The sequence below is a fragment of the Ornithorhynchus anatinus genome, chromosome 7 (assembly GCF_004115215.2).
Source record: "Ornithorhynchus anatinus isolate Pmale09 chromosome 7, mOrnAna1.pri.v4, whole genome shotgun sequence".
NCBI classification, from domain to species: Eukaryota; Metazoa; Chordata; class Mammalia; order Monotremata; family Ornithorhynchidae; genus Ornithorhynchus; species Ornithorhynchus anatinus.
The window spans coordinates 6,876,901-6,897,426 of NC_041734.1; the positions used below are offsets into that span (position 1 = coordinate 6,876,901).

The 20,526-nt window shown below is 41.6% G+C and overlaps 1 protein-coding gene across 3 annotated transcripts in view; it reads right to left on the minus strand.

Moving 5' to 3' along the window:
- CHD7 (chromodomain helicase DNA binding protein 7) overlaps nt 1-20,526 on the minus strand; it is a 161,700-nt gene that overhangs the window by 68,229 nt on the left and 72,945 nt on the right. For all 3 annotated transcript variants that reach the window (XM_029068749.2, XM_029068748.2, XM_029068750.2), the window contains one exon: nt 4,934-5,364. In XM_029068749.2, the coding sequence (XP_028924582.1) occupies nt 4,934-5,364 (431 nt within the window). The remainder of the gene's footprint in view (nt 1-4,933; nt 5,365-20,526) is intronic.

The following is a 20,526-nucleotide window of genomic DNA, read 5'->3' on the forward strand; positions in this document are numbered from 1 at the left end:
GAGGGGTGGAAGCAGCTGTTACACTTTGGTGGCAGAGGAGGGCAGGGAGGATGACTCTACTTCCCTTTTGCAAAGAGCAGAAGTGACCTTGGGCTCCTCCAATGACTGCCCATCCAACTCCACATCAAACAGACTCCTTACTATCAATCAGCTCGCTCCATCCTACGTCACCTCACTGATCTCCTGCTACAGCCCAGCCCACATGCTCCGCTCCTCTAGCATCACCTAACTCACTGTGCCCCATTCTCGTCTATCTCGCCAACGCCCCCTTCCCCAGGTCTTCCCCCAGCCTGGAACTCTCTCCTCCTCCTATATGCCAGACCAGCACTCTCCCCACCTTCAGATCATTATTGAGGTCTCACCTCCTCCAAGAGGCCTTCCCCAATTAAGCCCTTTCCCCTCAGCTCATTCTCCCTTCTGCGTCATTTACACAATTGGACCTGTGACCTTTGGACATTTGATACTCACCCCATCCCCAACTCCATTACAATTGTGTCCTTATCTTTAAATTATATGCCATACCTTATTTATTTATTTATACTAATGTCTGTCTCCCCCTCTAGACTGTAAGCTCGTTATGGGCAGGGAACATCTCCCAAGCACTTGGGACAGTGCTCTGCCCAGAGTAACTGCTTCTCAAGCACTTAACAGATACTATAATAATAAATACCTTGATAGTACTCTGTCCCGGGACCCTACACTCACCTTCACCAGATGAAAGGCTGAGTGAATGCATATAGTACTAGACATGAGAGGAACACTCCAACTTTACTGAGGAGTTCTGCAAAATGCAACCCCAGTTACAGATGACCTGACTGCATTTCTTGGCCCCCTGAGACCTTGAAGCATATTAGCTGGACACATGTGATAGTGAATGGCGCTATCTGTTTAGATCCTATTGTGAAGGTCTTCCCTGAAGAGTATTTAAAGTTCCTCAGAAGGCTAGTCCGATGTAATCCCAAGTATTGTTAAGAAAAGCAGTGTTGGATTTAGTAGAGTATTTCAAATGACTTTCAAAAGCTCAGGCCCATCTTTTCTCCCTCCACCTCATCAACTAAAACTTTTCTTTCCAGTAAACACTGACATAAAGAGGAAGGTGGAGGAAGAGGGCTCCTGGAATTGCTGGCAGTGAAAACCCATTCTACAGCCATGTTCAACAGAAGTGTCTGTGCCTTGCCATGTCTATGAGTCCAATGTGAGTCATGGGAACCAGCAACACCTTCAAGAACCACTCAGTGAAAACATTTGGTTTTCCCAAAATCGTAGGTCAATAAGGAAAATGCCTCAATAGTAAAAGGCTAAAAATACATAAGCGTAGAAAACCCCCTGAACCTTTTTGAACACTCTGCCACATGCATTTCCCAAATATCTGTTTTGACTTTATGGGTCCCAATTTGAAAGCTGCAAGTTCAAGACTGGAGTAGCAGTTCCTGGACCCTGGTTTTAATTCTCAATCAATCATATTCATTGAGTACTGACTGTGTGCAGAGCACTGTACTGAGATCTTGGGTGAGTATGGTATAACAGAGTTGGAAGACACTTTCCCTGCCCACAATTCGTATGAAATATTGCAGGGATAGTGTTTTTAGACCCACTGAGGCCAATTAAGAAAGATGCAGTCCCTTTGAAATAAGGATAACTGGCACGGGTTAGTTCAAACACCTTTTTCTGAGGCAACAGAGTATCGTTTTGCTGAAAACGCAGAATGGAGCAGGAATAGAGAGGTGAGGAGGGGGAAGATTATCGACACTGAACTATAGACTCCTTCCAATTTGATTTCATTTCTATTTTCTCCCCTTGCTTCAACTCTCTGCAGGGAAATTGTTTTCTGTGTAAACAAATTCATCAACTCAACTTATTCAAGGATGGAAATAACTGGTATCACATAGCATTTTGCAAAACAAAATTGCCCCTACTGTAATCCAGTGCTTAGAAGCAAACTACAATGTCAATTCAGCACTGGTACTAACATAACCCAAACCCCCTATTACCTTCATCACTGCATATTCAATTTACATAATCACTCTGCTATGCTATTCAGAATTTACATTTGGTTTACACACCCTAGTCAACCCAGCTTTCAGGATGTTTTTTTCTTCCCAGTTCTAGTAGCAAGACTGTGTGGCACCAAGCTCAATTCATCTAACCAGTAGGCACACTGTTTCAACAGATTAATGGTTTAGCTAGTTGATTCACTTAAAACCTTGATTCAATTACCAATGTTACCAGACAGATATTCCCATCTGCAGTACTGCCTGTCAGAAGCCGCCAAGACTCTCTTAGGAATTATTCCCAGCCCCGCAGTATTCCTGTTAAGTCAGCAAAAGCTTCTAAAAGTTTAAAGCCCAGACAGGCACAGAAAAGTGTGTAGGGGACTGAAAAACGCTCACTCAGCGGTGGCCACACACAGAAGTCAGCCCTGACGAGCCACTTCAATTCGCTTCCCTTTAGCCAACAGTACCACGTCCCACTGACTGGACTTCTACTGAGTTTGTCGGGCAACGACAAAACCCAGCTCCTCTGACAGACAGCCCGTCAAACGGCAGGGACTGTCTCTATCTGTTGCCGACTTGTTCATCCCAAGCGCTTAGTACAGTGCTCTGCACATAGTAAGCGCTCAATAAATACTATTGAATGAATGAATGAGAGATGCTCATCAGAAGGAATCCGCATTCATCAAGTAGATCCATCTTCTCTATCCTTCCCACATGCCACCGTTCGACAGTTTTCTATTAAATGAACTCTTAGTTCTAATTATTTCTGGTATAGCACATTTAACTGATTTGATAGTTTTGTTAGGTTTTTCATAATAGCATGTTTTCACAGTAGCGCCCTCAAAAGAACAGGTTGACTTTAAGTTGGGAGAGTTAATATGGCTCCCAGGCTGAATGCCTAAACTGGAGGTGGGTGGGGGGTGGGGAGGGGGGTTTGAAGGGGTGGAAAGGGAGGGTATCCCACAGGTTGGGCAGATCAACCGACACCTTGGAAACAACTGTGCAGAACAGGGCTCTATCAAAAGCTGCACTCAGGGCTCAAAAACCTCACTTCCCAGCTGTTTTTCAGGCTGGATGTCTCAAAATAGAGCAGTTTACATGAATCCGTTCCACTGCCACAGAACCTGAGAGTATTTTGGAAGGATGACCATGAACATAGAGGGTGGGGGAGCGGGGAGGACAAGGGGAGGCTCAGAGATGCTCCTTCAGCAAGGTGGACGGGACGGAAACCAAAATGCTTTCCACACCCTCCACACCCTCCGGTTTCCAAGTCACTTCTGCTCTTTGGATAGTGTCTCTTTCCGAGATACACCAGCAGCACAGATTAATATGGGAGTCGTAGCAGAGCTGCATCTTGACACCAGCCTAAGCTATTAGGTGATGGATTTTCTGAGCCTTTGCAATTGTTCCAGGACCCAAAAATGTGTGTTTTGATGTGGTTAAGGAGCTATTTCGTCTTAGATTTGACTTTTTGTGATAATGAATATCAGATTTCCAAAACTGGGTACTAGTTTTTTTCAAAATGTGACCCCAGTTGATATATTTTTATAGATTTCTTTTTTTTAAAGCAAAAATCTGTTTTAAACTGACAGGGAAAAAATAGTCTCTCAACTACCAGATCTTAATAAGGTGCAGGAGAAAAGTGCCCAGTAAAATCCACTAGCTAAATGCAATATTTCATATTTGGAAGTGTGAGCTGTCTAATATAATCCATTCCATTTTGGCAAACTGGAAAACATGCATTTGGCAATATTAAAAAATAATTAAGCTTTGAATGGAGTACATTTCCAACCTAAAGGCCCTTCAGAGTCGCATTTTATTTTCTACACCAGACAATTTGCAGAGACCTCACAAAATTCTTTGGATAGGATTGATAACAGATGCCTTGGACAAAATTTTTATTCCTCTTATTATGGTTCTATCGACCTCCACTCATACACGTTCATAGTCTCTCTCCCTTTCTGGTTTAGAAGTAACCAACCTTGCAAATCATGCAAAGCTGATTTGTTAATCTTAATTTTTATTAATCCTAATACAAACAGGAGTTTGCAAACAGATTCGGATTAGCTATGTCTGGCCCTGCTTCCATCTGGAAGTTATATTTTCTAACATTAGCCACATTCTGAAAAATAGATTCAGATGTTTGGAATTGGTTCAGAACAGTTGTAAGAAATTTTCAGTACAAATGAAAAAATTAGTCTTCAATGTCTTTTCCTCTCCGCTTTCCTTACTGACTGGATATTTATACTCAAGATGGCAAAGGGGGATGGGGAGAGAGATCTACTGTATAACCTTAAACGCCTGCCCATCTTGAACATGCACAATCCAGATAACTGCAATTTGATTTCTCCCATGTCGCCCACTACGATTTCAACCCTGCCCCTGAAAGGCTCTCTCTGCCAAGTGAAGATAATTAATTCTCCTGTTCCAACTACTAGGAAACAGAGCTGAGAGGCTTAGCGAAAAGCAGTGACCTTTCTTCTCCGGTCCCTCCTCTCCACTTCAGGCCAACTTGCATTATCACCGAAAATGAGGTTGCTGGTCTCTGCTTGCAAATAATACCGCCACTAACTCCGCTGGCCTTGTTAAACGGGATCGTACATTTCCTTGCTGCTAGTCAGCCATCAAATCAAAGCCCAAACTTGAAACATGGGCTGAGTCTGACATATCTAACGCCTCCTAAATCAACAGTTTCTCCTCGGTCGGGCTTCCCAAATGTATGTCGGAAAACTCAAACATGTGGAACAAAAACCTTTTGGGGTTTAACCTTGCTCATATCATGAACACAGCTGATCATGGAGAAACTACATTCGACTTTTTTTTTTTAAGCATTCTGTGGCTTATAATGCACCATGGCGGGGAACCAGGTCCTAAAGCCTCAGTTGCGCTCTGCTCCCTCCCCCCATCACCAGCCCTTCGCTCACCGGCCCCCAACTTACCCTGTCTTTTTGTTGGCCTTGGGTTTTGGTGTGGTGTTTTTTGCTTTCTTTTCCTTTGGCTCTTTAGGGATTTTAGGGGTCTTGGGGGTCTTGGGTTCCTTAGGCTCCTTCTTCTCCTTGGGGTCCTTAGGATCCTTCGGATCCTTCTTTGCCTTCGGTTTTTTCTTTTTCTTCTTCTCGTCTTGGGAGCCATCGGTGGAGTTCCTGGCTAGGTCCTGGCCGTCAACCCCAACCGAGAAGTCATCTTTACCAAAGCTTTTCCTGGGATCCTCTGCGGCAATATGATTGTTTTTCTTTTTCTTTTTCTTTTGCTGGGGCTGCTGTTCCATTGATGACAGGTAATCGTCGCTCTTCATTAGCTGGGCATTCGGTCCACTAACCTGAGTCATATCCGGCACTGGTTTCTCTAGAAAGGGCTCCGACGGAGAATGCTAAGAGAAACAGAGACACACACACAACCAGGAGGTGACATTAGTTCATTAAGAGTTTTAAGAGTTGGGGGATATGGGGGGAGGAGGAAAGAATCAAAAGTTGATGTGCGGTTCTGAAGTAAAGTTTATATTTATAAAATAGAAAACTTCAAAAATATATATACATATTTATATTTTTTCAAATTCAGGTGCTGAACTCCTGCTCAAAGTTACAACCACCCAAAAAATTCTACTTTTTAATAAGTTTTCTAATTTAATAGGCCCAGGTATGGAAATTTCATGTGTTAAACATGTTCTTGAAGTTAAAATCACGTATGCAAAGGAAATCAGTAGCCCGTGCTAACCCCAGCAATTCCATTCAGAGCGAATAAAATTTCACTAAGTTTGCTCATGCACAGCCAAAGTCATATTGCAAAGAGTTAAAATTGTGCTTTAAAGGGTTAGTGACCTCAAAGGAAGGATGGTTCCCCCACTTATAATTAAAAAAACCACCATAAAAAAAAACTGTGCTTTTAGCTCTGTTTCCTAGTAGTTGGAACAATGCAACATTCCTGACAGATGGTTCTGTGAATTTAAGTAACAAATATTAAGTTACTATTCCTAACAGTAGGTCACTTTCCTTACATGTTCCACAGAATGTCATTTAAACCTAAAACCACATACTCATAGTTGACCCAAAAGTGGAAAATTCAAGTCCTACTTCAAATTTAAGAAAGGTGCTTCCTCTCCGGTATCCAAATTGCTAAACCCTGTAATTCCTTTCTAATTTGAAATTTGAAGACTCAGCAGATGGGGTAGTGATGGGGTAGTGGGGGAAGGATAGCCAAAATGTAAAAGTAACCAAAATGCTTGTTTCGGGGCTTTCTGACATTTTTTCCAGCCTCTCATCCCTCAGGAAAGGTAGAAAATGGCCTTACAATTAATTAATTAAGATACTTCTTAAGCACTTAGTATGTGTCAAGCACTATTCTAAGCACTGGGGTGGATACAAGATAATTGAGTTGGACACAGTTCCTGTCCCACATGGGTCTCACACATTCCTAGTAGGGGGGAGTTGGACTGAATCCCCATTTTACAGAGAGGAAACAGAGGCACAGAAGATAAATGACTTGCCCAAGGTCACACAGCAGACCAGTAGCAGAGGTGGCATTAGAACCCCGATTCTGTGATTCCCTGGCCTGGGTTCCTTCCTCTAGCTACCCTGCTTCCTGGAGCCCCTAGTTCTGGGTAATCCTAGAACTCACTGACCCAAACACTTACTATAGAACATAGTGAAGGTCTGGCCTTTGATACCTTATGCCTTCCCCAGCACGGCAAAGTCAAGCTTGGATAGTCAACCTAACCTTCCCTGAAAAAGATGTCTAAGCTATTGAACCTTCTCAATTCCTCTGCAAGGGCCACACAGAGCTTTGCACAGTCACAGTTCCTCTTTACCAGGCCTTAGTGGTAGTCACACAATGAAAAGGGAGGCACCAGGGATGGTGGACAGAGTATTATGGTTAGCTCAGAGGCTGAACCTGGAAAAACAAAATAACAAAACTAGCAACAGCGCAGGAAAGAAGAGGAGAACTGATTGAGGTTCAGGGGGAAATTGATTGATTGATTCATCAGAGATGGGGACAGGTTAAGAAACAAAATTCTCAGCAGCCCCTCGGACAGAGATCTACTCTGGGGCCACCTAGAGGATTCCAAGCATGAAATTCCTACTTTTCAAAAGTTTGCTTATGTCTTAATGAATATCATAGGGCAAAGAAATAGAGTGATGGGGTTTTATCTTGAAAGAATTTTTTTTAAATGTCTCAGTTGGTGCCACAATTTCTTCATTGATTCTGGAAAACAAACACTTTGCACTAAATTGGAAGGACATTTTCTGCAATCTGGTTTCTAAAAAATGCTTACAATCTATACGAAATAGACGGATAGTTCTCCTTGGAAAAGCAAGAATTGTCTTTGAACAATGGAAATCAAAATCGCCCGGGAAGGTAAGAAAACTTTTAGTAATATTCTTCAGTTATCTACAGTCAGTTGTCAAATCCCACAGCCCATACGATAAAATGAAGGAGCAATTTCAAGTTTAAAGGAGGCTAGTTCTCTGGGTAGGGTAGTTCTGGGAAAAGAGAGGAAGGTCAGAGGGATGCCAACTAGTCAGTGGTTAAAACCTAGAAGAGCAAATGATTTCCAAGTAGCTGTACCTTTCTTTAATCTATCTAGGATTAAGTCTGGCTAAAGAGTTCCAATTTCTAATGAGAAGTCCCCTGTTTCCATTTACCAATTAGAAAGAGATGCGAACAGATTTGTAGCAAAAAAAAAAGGAGAAGATTGGAAATTATCTATGCACTTCAGCACACAAATCATTTTAGCTGCTGCTTTTAGTAATAAACGAGGCCATAATTTAATATCTTGGTAAAGAATTTAATCTTCTACAGGAGAGAAACTGGTAAGATTAAGTATAAAACGCATATTAATCCTGTTTGATATGCAGTCGAATTATGTTTTGGTACTTATTTGAAATAAGGTGAAAAAGGTGCTCAGAAATATTGCAGTGTTTACTAGACCCACATCTCCTTAAATCTTTTAGAGAAAAGCTGTTTTTGTAAACATTTAACAAAGAACAGATGGCCTGTTTTAATCATGTGAAAAAAAAACCCGGAGCTCACATTAATACCACCACAACAGCCTACTGAGGACTAGCTACCTCCCTAACCAACCACATGGTACAGTCTTCTCTAATGCTATTTAATTTTACAGTGGACATTTTCTCATCCATTCCCACTGCTTGACAGATAATCAATGCCATTAACATGGGACATTACCATACAGGACACTCCTAAAAATCTCTACTAGAGAAGCGTGAAAAACACTAGAAACCACAAGTACTTAAAAACACAAAACCTTCCAGGACTTGCCAGTCAGCCCCATCAGAGGAGCATGCATTTTAATATTTTTCAAATAGCTACAGGTGGAAAATTATTAAAATGGGTAAGACATGTACTGAGGAACTTTTGAATTACATAGCAAGTCTGATATCCCAAAGGCAAACACAAATTTCATTTCAAATTAAAGAATCATTTTGCTGTTCAAGTTTGACCTCAGCATTTGAAACTGGGCACTACCCCTACAAAGTGAGAGGATACACAAATGAGTTCTCTGATGGAAAGTAGCAGGATGGACACAATGTAGACTTAATTCAGTTAGGTCTGATGAGGAAGATGATGGGACCATTTTGACTACTTTAACATGGATTGAATCTACCCAACCCACACTTAAATACTGTTAACAGATGAGAGTCATGTCTTCAAAGTGGAGCACATTAAGTCAGCTTTTCAACTCATCTCAGGAAAAGAAGAAAAGTAAGTGATGTGTGTTGGCTAATTTTTTGACTGTTCTAAAACCCAGCAATCAGAAAAATAAAAATAATTTCACGACTACAGCCCAGAAGAGTTTCACTTATATCATGCACCGTCGGTTCCATGGCTGTTTCAAACCTGGCTACACAAAAACCCACTTTAATCGTGTTTTATCCTAAAGGTATTTCTAGAACCTCAATCTGTTAACTGTGTTGAATACCAGGATGAGCAATGTCAAATTAACACTTTCTAATGGATTGGGAAAAAAGCACTCGCTCTGAGAACAAATATGATCCTTTTAATTTTCCCTCCATCTCAAAACCATACAAAAAGCAACTTCGCTTTCCTGGGTGATGCAACTAGGACTTGCACATCTGAAATGGGGTGTGCTGTTTTCAGAAATGAAGAGAAGGAGGAAGGTGAAGAGATCACAAACTTGAATCTAACCGACTCACTACGCAGTCTCTAGTGTCAAGCTGTAAGGAGAAAGTCTGTGGAAAAGCAGGACGAAAGAGCCAGAGAGCGTGCAGTTGCCCTCCCTGGTCCTGGTGAGTTTCTGGACGAGTAAAAGCCAGCCAAAGAAGCAGTCAGATAGACTCCAGGTGACAAAGATGCTGCAGAAGTTTTCGATTACAACCCGCCACCAATCAACCTATTCAATTGGCTTATGTCCCCTGTTCTAGGTTTTATGGAACTACCTGCTTATATGCCCCTGTCACCTGATTTAAATCCAAATATATGCGTAATTACAGATGGATATGGAGAGTGTGTGCCGGCCTGGTCTCCGCCACTACACTGCGTAGGCACCTTGAAAGCAGCAGCCACGCCTTCTCTTACTTCCTCTGAAACTCCCCAGATAGTGGGAGTTTAATAAATGCTGAACTATTTTTGAGAAGCGCTAGAAAAGCCCAGCCCTGTCACTGGTCTCCCGATCTGTAGCCTCTTCCATTTATTCATTCATTCATTCATTCATTCATTCATTCAGTCGTATTTATTGAGCTAAATTTACTGCATGCAGAACACTGTACTAATGCTTGAGAGAGTAAATACAACAATAAGCAGATACATTCCCTGCCCACGAGTCCCACTCCATCCAACACTACACATTGCTACTGGATTATGGGAAGCAGCATGGCTCAGTGGAAAAGAGACTGGGCTGGACTGGGAGTCTGAGGTCATGAGTTCGACTCCTAGCTCTGCCACTTGTCAGCTGTGTGACTGTGGGCAAGTCACTTCACTTCTCTGTGCCTCAGTTACCTCAGCTGTAAAATGGGGATTAACTGTGAGCCTCACGTGGGACAACCTGATTACCCTGTATCTACCCCAGCGCTTAGAACAGTGCTCTGCAGATAGTAAGCACTTAACAAATACCAACATTATTATTAACTGCTACTGAATTACCTTCTTGAAACATCACTCAGAACCAATACCTCCTCTCCTCACAAACCCGTAACAGCCACCCCTCAACCTCCACTTCAAGAAAAAATTTCCCACTATCGGCTTCAATGCTCTCCGTCAGCTCTCCCCCTCCCTTTTAGCTCTGAGCTCTCTTCACCTACTTCCCCCTCAGCTCAAACTCTTCGCTCCACCTAAACCGACTGACTCTCCCAGCTCCAAACTCTCCGTCATGCTGTCCTCTCTAAACTGTAAGCTCCTTATAGACAGGGAACAGTCTGTTACACTTTACTCTCTGTTACACTTTACTCTCCCACACGCTTAGTACAGTGGTCTACACACAGTAAGCACTCAATAAGTACCATTCATTGGTTGACCCAGAACTCCTTTGGCTCCCAAATCTGAGACCAGTTTTCCCAATCCTCAAGGCCCTCCTAAAATCCCACCTCCTTCCGGAACCCTTCCGTAATTAATCCCCAGCACCCTATTTGTGTGACCCCTAAAGCCACTCTTAGCATGTGCATAATTTAATCCTATCCTCAACCCTTATGTGTGGGACCTGCTCTATGATCCAGTTTGCACATCTATAGGATGCAGATACCTGCTCTCCCTACCTCAACTGTAAGCCCTTTGTGGGATGGGGAATGAGAGCCATCTGATTATTTTTTAACTCCCCCTGTGTTTAGGCACAGAGGAAGGGCTTTATATCATTATGTATTTATTGGTATTCTCAATTATTTCTTCAGTCATTCCATCTAGATATAATTGTACGACGACTTGTTATAATCTTATTCTTACTCCTTTTGCCATCACTTGCAAATAATTTTAGTCTGTGTCACCCCTCGACACTGTAAATTCCCTGCAGGCAGGAAATGCTTGTCTTGCTTCTGTTGTCCTCTCCAGAGTTCTAAATTCACTGTTCAGCTCCCAGAAGCTCAATAAATACCTCTGAGTCAGGTTTCAAGTGTTCACTGATGGATATTACAAAGTACACAGGATAAAAATCAGTTTAATATTCAAAATTCAGAAGGAAAAAAATCCCATTTGATATGGACTGGTGGATAGTTCCAGAACTGAAGTCAACACATTTATGGTCAATGCCCTTGTGACAGATCTCAAGATCTTCCTCAAGGAACTTTTTTTTGAGTATTTTTCTAATCAAAGAGAATAAAACTGCCTACAGAGAGAGATTCTAGTGGAATTGGAAGAGGAAACAAGGAGATACAGCTATTCCACCATGACAGTATGCCCTTTCAGTGCCAATAAGGTTCATAGGATTCTCATCACATTCACCAGTATTTATTGTGCCCTACTATAATTACTGTGCTGAGAATTACAAAAGATGATTAAAATACAACCACCGACCTTAAGGAGCCTCAGTCCTCCCCCACGATATAGTAAATTGAAGTTAAAGCCTCAAACCTCAGCTACTGTCCTTCCCATCTGTACCAGAGAGTGTGGTCATCACCTTTCTTGATATGTGGTTTGGCCATGGGCTCCATATATCAGGCCTGGGGTTTTTTCCCAAGTTAACAGCACCACATGATCTCTAGTAATATTGGATGAATTGGCTTCCTGTCTCCCTCTGGGTCCATGCGAGTTATTAAATTTTGTTTGTAACTTGGGGAAATTTAAAATATTTCAGAGCTATCCTTTAATGCCACTCATGCTTTTTCTGTCCACTACCTATAGCTCTGAACCTGGGAGTATTAGAGGCTTAAATGGCTCCCATTGATCCTTCCTAGGATTTTAAGGCACCAAAAACCTGGTCCACAATAAGCCCCTTACTGATCTATTTAAAGCCCAAATCTTTGACTACAAAACTTTTTATAGTCTAATTGAAATGAAAACTCAAACACGAATCTCCAAACGAACGCAATCCTCAACTGATAGGAAACAATAGGACTCCTGAAAAAAAATATGAAGCAAATATTGATGTTCACTTTTTTCAAACTTCCTAGAAAAATCTGCTCAATCCTGAGAACAAGAGACTGCTAAAAGTATTTGAATAGAAGCCTTAAACCAAATAGCCGAATATACACTTCCTGTAAACAATTACTCTGAACTGTAAACAAAAATGAATTCCAATCTTTGCACATATTTGGCATAAGATTGTATCTTATTTAAAAATTTTTTAAAAAACCAAAAGCCTAGCAGTTATGCACTTTGGTACTGTTTCACACCAATAAACTAAGAGCAGACATCTTTTAAGTAATATTCTGAACACCAGACTGCATTTATAATTCCAAAAAACACTTCTAAACTCCAAATTCCACATTTGGCAGTACTAGAGAAGCACTAGAACAGCATTTTGTGTATATTTTAGTCTACGATTGGGAGGGCTTTAATTTTCTACTCACATAATAGTACTTGTTCCTGTGTCGACCTTTCATTCCAAAGACCTCATCATGTTTTATAAACAATGTTCTTCATTTTGACACCTAAGGAGTGCCAAATATTGCAGTTGAAGCTAAAGCCCTTCAATCATTCATGCAATCAGACTTTTTGAGAGCCTTCTGAGTGCCTTCTGTGCTCGGAGCATTGCGTACGTTGAATGGAAGAGTACAATAAAAGTTGAAGACACGGCACCCTTCCATAGAAGAGTTTACAGTCTTTTGTGGAAAAACAGACATAAAATGTACACAGTGGGGGCAGGAAGAAAAAATAAAACTATCAACACCAAGAATATGGGGGGGGGGGGGAATGAGTTTTTAGAGTGGCTTTTGAGAGGAAAGGAGCAAGTGTGGTAGAAACTGGTGGGGGCACAGAGCAAGTGGGTTTTCAGGAGAGTTCTAATCCACCAGAGGACTGTGGTCTGGTGGATTTGGAAATGGACAGTGATCCAGGTATGGATGACGACATAAGAAATGGCTCAGAAATAAAAGACAAGGGCAGGTGGGGCAAGCACATCCACATGGGAGGGGTGGCAAAATGCAAGATATGTAAGATGGATAAAGCTGGAAAATCTCAAAGGCAAGGGTTAGAAGCTGTTTGACTCATACGGAAATTGGGAGCCATTAGAGGTTTTTGAAGGGCAGGACGATGTCTATAATTATTATCATAGCTGTATTTAAGTGCTCACTGTATATGACCACTGTACTAAGCACTGAAGTAGTGCTTTGATACAAGATCATCGGATCTGACTGCAAGGTCTACAGATCTGATTGCAAACTTGTAGACCTTAGGCTTCTAGTGGCAGGAAAGGTGCCTCCCAACTCTGCTGCACTGTACTCTCTCAAGCTCTAAGTACAGTGCTCTGCACACAGTAAGCGCTCAATAAATACCATTGGTTGACTGACTGATCTGAGACCATCCCTGCTTTATAAAGGGCTCACAATCTCAGAGGAAGGTAGCAGGGAGTTGGGAAACAGGAGCAGGTGTCTTAATCCCGTTTTTCAGAAGAGGGAACTGAGTATGTCCAGAGAACACGTTTTAGGAAGATGATTCTTAAATAGGCCGAAAAGGGGAAGGGTTCGAGGCAGCAAGACCAGTGTAGCAGCTTATGCAGTTGTCAATTCAGGAGACGAAACCTTAAACCAGGGAGAGGGCCTTATGGGCATGAACTCCTTGTGGGCAGGGAATGTGTCTGTTTGTTGTTATATAACCGTATATAAATATGATTGAAAGAATGAATGGGTGGAGATGGGTCGAATCTAAGAAATGCCACAGAGGAAATATCAGGATGCTTTAGTGACAGATTAAGCGTGGGAGGTAAAAGACAGAAAATAGTCAAAGATAACAAATTGGGAAGTTCTGGGCCAGAGGTGAGGGTGGTACTGTCAACTGCCAAAAACAGTTAGGAGGAAAGAGGAGTTCAGTTTGAGCCATGCTGAGTTTTAAGCAATGATGGGATATCCATGAGGAGCTGGCCCGTATGCAAAAGGAAATGGGAGACTGAAAGGAAGTTTGGAACTCAAAGCTGGTAAGGTTGATATGGGAGTCATCCCCATAGTAATCTAGAGGTAGTAGCTGAAGCCACGTGAGTACTTGAAGTCCCCAAGAGAATGAGTGAATGGTGAGAAGAGAATGGAGCCCAAAGTCAAGCTTCATGGGACATCAGTTAGACCATGGTCACAAAGCATCCCACTATTTCAGTCTCTAGATTTTAATTCCTACATATCAATGAAACTGAAATAATATCACTAAAAAAACCCACTGAACTAGCCAGCTGTACTTGGTAAAATATGGCTTTTACAAATTTAAGGTCCTAGGGAACATTTCCTCAGAGCAAAACCAATTCTCATTTCCCAAAAACCCACATGCTTTCACTGTGTACAGTTGGGGGCAGTCCCTCTTTTAAGAAGGAGCATGGACTGGTGGAGAGAGCAAGGGCCTGGGAGTTAGAGATCCTAGGCTCTAATTAAGATTGTAAGCCCCATGTGGGACAACCTGATTACCTTGCAACTACCCCAGAGCTTAGAACAGTGCTTGGCACATAGTAGCGCTTAATAAATACCATAATTATTATAGCTCTGCCACTTGTCTGCATAGATAAATCACTTCACTAGTTTCCTCACTGTAAAAATGGGAGTTCAATACTTGTTTTCCCTCCTACTGAGACTGTGAGCCCCTTATGGTACAGAGACTGCGCATGACCTGATTATCTTGTATCTTCCCCAGTGCTTGGGACATAGTAAGCGCTTAATGGATACTGCAATTGCTGTTAATACTACTAGGAGGCCAGGGAAGGGGGCTAGACAACAGGAAATGTTGCCTGGTCTCCTGGAAAACGTATTAATAGCCATGCCTGTGAAACCTGTCTTAGGGCTGGGGTAAGGTGACCAGAATTCTGGAAACTTGGGCAGGATGGGGTTGGGGGCAGTAGAGAGGGGAGAGGAGGAAAGGGGGAAAGAGAGAGAGAAGGAAAAGGTAAGGGGCAGATAGGAGAGGAATTTTTTTTTACTAAAAATACTTTGCAAAAATAATGCCTTGTCTTTTGTAATACAGATCTTATGCAACTCTTCATCCTAGTTCTTTGACCTTTTCAAAAACTAATGGCCAAAAAAAAAAAATGCAGGATTGATCTGAATGAAATACTGACATCCAAGTCGGCATGTGCAGAAGACAAATCTCGGCCCCCTTCCATATCCATTCCACTTCCATATCCGTATTCATTTTTATTAATGCCTGCCTCCCCCCTCTAGACTGTAAGCACGTTGTGGACAGGGATCATGTCTACCAATTGTCATAATGTACTCTCTCAAGTGCTTAGTAGTGCTCTGCACAGTAAGCATCCAATAAATACGATAGATTTTCCATATATCTGACCCCTCCCTCCCGCAAACTTCTAATTCCAAGGGGAAGGTGGTACTTAAGTATTGAAACCCAGGTAGCACCAGCCTGGAAGTCAGAAAGATCTGGGTTCTAACCCCGGCTCCACCATTTGTCTGCTGTGTGACCCTGAGCAACTCACTTTTCTTTTCTGTGACTCAGTTCCCTCACCTGTAAAGTGGGGATTAAGACTGGGAGCCCTATGTGGGACAGGGACTGTGTCCAACCCACTTATTTTGTAACTACGCCAGAGCTCAGAACTGTGCCTGGAAAGTAAGTGCCTAACAAATACCATTATTACTATTAGAATTATATATTTTTTGAGGACTCAGCCTTCCTTGGCCTAACCTCCAAATACATCCTACAGTTGCGGGAAAGTATGTCTGAGCAACAGGTAACCTGCAAAATTGTGAATACAGACATGTTCTTTCTTCATGATTGGCGGGATGGACCAGGTTCTTTATAATACTCTCGCTCATCTAAACTAGCATTAACAGGTAAATGCATATTTAGCAACAGAATAAAATTCTAGGTACTGTGGTAGTTCTGGTCAATTATACTGATGTACTCTAAGTTGCAGTTGGGTTTCTATTATCTTCTTTAGCTTTAAAATGGTGGTACTGAAAGCAACTCCCTACACTGCACACCCTATGAATCAAAAGAGACAAACTACAGAGACGGGCAGGAAGAGGTGCCATTACACAAGACTCACCAGTTCCCATCAAAGGGATCTCAACAGACTTTGAAGAAAGGCAACAATATAGAAAATCCGCATTAGGACTAACTTACTGACCCTATAAAAATTCAGATGATGCCCAGTTGGCAAATTTAGCTTCTACGGTGTCTTGAAACTAATGTGTTAGCCCAGTGGGAATGGCTGCAGGGGGAAAAAACAGTTTTGGAGCAAAGCAGTGATGTCCTGAGGCATGAAACTAAGTACACTCAGTTTCGTATGTACATGTACTTCAACTCTGTTGCTTCCCTCTACCTGGAAAGTATTTTGTCTTTAAGGGCAAGAATTGTGTCATTCAACTCAACTGTTCTCTACTAAGGATTCAGTATAGTGCTCTGCGCAGAGTTACACAGTTACTAAATGCCAAGTAATGTACTAAGCGCTGGAGTGGATAAAAGATAATCAGGTCCCTCATGGGACTTCACAACCTAAGTAGGACAAAAAACGGGTTTTGAAATCCCCATTTTGCAGATGAGGGAACTGAAGCCCAGAAGTCAAGTGACTCACCTAAGGTCACACAGCAGTTCTGTGATGGAGCCGGGAATAGAACCCAGGTCCTCTGACTCCCAGGCCTGGGGTCTTTCCAATAGATCATGCTGTTTGCCCAAAGACTGATTGTTTGATTCTGCCATGGGTTTTCACTCCATCTTTTCAAAGAACCCGAACGGGGAATCTGATAGTGTGAGCCGGGTTGGATCCTGCATGCCACGCTGCCAGGAGAAACAGATGCATGGACGCTCAATGGGAGGGAGTCATGGCTACGGCACAGGTTCTCCTTAGCCCAGGGCTTTCGTCAGAGGAGAAATGGGAGCTTGTTTTCTACATCTCGAGATGAAGGTTCTACCAACTGCCCAGTAGCAATGAAGGTCTTTAAATAACAGCAAATATCACAGCTTACCACAGCACTCATATAAATAATAAATGAAATAAACTACTTACTTAATGTCCAGCTCCCCCTCTAGACAGTAAGCTCATTACTGTCCAAATCTGTAGTATCACACTCTCCCAAGCATTCAGTACAGTGCACTGCACACAGTAAGCGCTCAATAAATACTCCTGACGATGATCTTTCCAAAGAAGAATTAAAAGATGCTTTCCAGGATCGAGGTTAAAGCCTAAGGCCACTTAACCTTTATATAAGTCTCTGTGGGGTGGGGATGCAGAGTACTTATGCAGGCATACGCACCCTGAAACATACATGCATAGATGTGCGAATAGGCAGTTTGGCTCCCATCAGAAGCAGTCATTTTAAGGCTTTAAGGAGACTGTGTCCCCATGACTCCCTCCAGCTGGAATTATACATGAAACAGAAGATACTAAAGCAATTAAGTATTTTATCAACACTGCTGAGGGGTCAAAAAGAGGGAGGTTCATTCACTGACTAATAACGTAGTAATAAACAAACAGCAATGTTATGCTACTGAGAAAATTATTATAATTGAATCTACACAGCTGGGCAAGAATAGAAGACTAGTTATGTATATTAGTTTCTGAATGCTTTGTATAGCTGGATTTTAATAGAATTTGGAAACTATGTTAGGATGGAGAGAGACCTATTGAAAGCTCTTACATTCAGATAAGGAAGGTGATAACTCAAATAGTCCAAGCAATTATTAGCTAATCTATTTTTACTATAGAGGAGACACTCTGTACAGTTGTTAAGCACATTTACACTTTTTTTTTTGATACGCCCTCATTATAGATCTCTTCCAGAGACATTTTACCTTGTTTGTTCACAGCAATATGAATAATTAATGAGGGTGACATGCAAGTGTATTGGAAAAAAACACACAGAAGAACAAAGTGGCTTTCAACATTTGAACATTTAACCTTCAATGTGTTCTCCGAGTTTCTTTTCCACTTTGATATTTCTACCCTTTGCAATTGCTTGGCTTTCCTCTGGCCTATGCAGGCCAGACCTGGGGAGCAAGAACCACCAATTACCTCATTTACACTTACAGAGGTGCGTGCTAAACTGGGATAAATGAGTGGTTCTTCAGGTTCTCCCTGACTCTTAATAATCATAGTATTAGAATCAAAGGAATGCTATTCCCTGGAGTGCAGGGGAAGATCTTGAACAAATGATTAAAATTGAGTGGAAACTATAACCCGCCCCACCCCCTCCAATTAACTACCTTAAAAGTGCCACCAAAAAAAGATAGCCACTTTCTTACTAGATTTTCCACCCAGAAATCTCGCACTCCTCCATGAGCTGTTCTTCAATAAAAAAAGGAAGTAAGAAAATGACTGATTCGTAATGTGATTTGTGTTAACGTGGCAAACTGTATAAAACCCAGCTCACTTCGGTTAGTCTAAACCGAAGGGCAGAGGTACAAATGGATCCTCAATAGGCACAGATTTTACATCAATGATATCTATTTTATGAGATAAAAGTACTAAAGCTTTAATAGTGGCAATTAAAAAAGCCTAGAGTTTGAGTGGCTCAATAGCTGAGTCACAGACCTTTTACCTATAATGGGATCCATTATAGCCCTTAACTCGGAGTGGGGGGAAGGAGAAGGAAAGATTTTAAAATATGGTTGTAAAATGGTAGCATCCTATGAACTATGTAATTTCAGCCCATGAGGCTGTGGGATTCAACTTGCAGCTAAACAACACTGCCAATTCTGCATCCTGTTTAGTTTAAACGAGGATCAACAGATACTTTTTAAAATTAGTAGCCTGAAAATATGAAAGCCCTCGAAACTTTGCTGTAAAACATTCTGGGGATCAAAAAAAAATGTGTCTTCTAGATTGGAAGTTCGTTGTGGGCAGGGAATGTGTCTGTTATATTGTTGTTCTGTACTCTCTCAAGCCCTTAGTACTGTGCTTTGCACACAGTAAGCGCTCAATAAATAGGACTGATGGATAGATTGAAGTGCTCTTGACATGACCACATCTTTTGGACACATTACAGAATTCAGAATTTACAAAAGTTACAGAATTTCAGACGTTCTCCTACCTTTAATAGTTTGATTGCTGGCTTAAGCTTCCCAAAAAGTAATACGCATGATTAAGGGTGGGGGAGGAGATTTGTACAGATTATTTTAGTTATGAGAAAGGACTGAATTTACTAAGATCAGTCAATTCTGTTGTTAAAAATATAGCAAGGTAAGTGATCACACTATCAGCTTTACAGAATGGGGGCATATACTGCCTGGGAGTTTCTGGTGTGAGCCCTCAAAAGCATTTTTTCCCAGGGCTAAAGAGGAAATTTGGCAAATAGACTTTCAAATTTTTCAATGCTTCTAGATTTAGGTCTGAAAATTGTGTGCACATTAAAATTTATTACATCAATACTCCGGGGAAAGATCTTGTGGTTTCAACTAAGTTCATATTTATGTAACATTTGCCGAGCCCTAAAGTTATCCGCCTGATGGTTTAAATACTTCAATACTCTTCTAATGTGTCTCAAAGTTCAAATGGCGGTAATTGGGTGGGAGGAGGTGGGGATGGGGGGAATGAACAGACTTTAAATCAGGCACAGTGGCTGGGCCTTACCCCCAATACCGTTTTGGAGTGAAGCCCAGCAGAGAGGAGAATTCGCCGGACCTAACACAGTCAGATTTTCTCAGTTTGGACCCAGTCAGCTCTGAGCTGGGCTAGAACTGAAGCAAACCCCTCCCCTCCCTATCTAATATCAAGCGGTTCTTTTTATGGGGGCGTGGGGGGCGGTTAGGGTTAGGAAGGTGGAAGGGAGGAAATGGAAAGGCTATGATACGGTGACCTAGATTTTCTTTAAAATCATTTAATAAGGCATGAACAGTAAACATCAGTGAAATGCTGTAAAAACCCATGTTTATATAATGATCTCATTTTTGCATTCATAATACACAAGAAGTGATCACTAAAATGAACAAACCTTAGAAGGAACGGTGAGAGTCATTTCAGAAGGTAATGTATAAGAACTTTCTCTGACAAAGACAGAAAACAAAACTGACAGTGTTGTTGAAGGCCCACGGATGATTTCCTCTGGCAACATTCAACCTCTGCATAGGAACTACAGTTAAAACTTAACATTACCATCAGAATTTCAAACCAAGTAATTCCCTAAATGTTTTCTTTTGCCCAATGAACAAAATGATGCACTCCCATGCAGTCTTTATGAGCCAACTTTCACTTCACCAATGACCAAGCTTCAAGATTTTAAATGAAATCTTTTTTCTCCTGTTACATGCTATTTTTTTTTTAAATGAGCTAAATAGAATCTTTCCCAAAGAAATTTCAGCATCCAACTACAGTGAATCAATCTCCTTGGGAGAGGACGGACATATTAAAGACCAGAGTGCAGTGATGAAGTGGGAATAAATATTCTCCCCTTCCACCAAAAGGAACATTTGTGGTCAGAGACAGGAAAGAATAGGAGAGATAAGAAAGGAAAAGTGAGCACAGAATGGAAAAGGGAGAAATAAAATG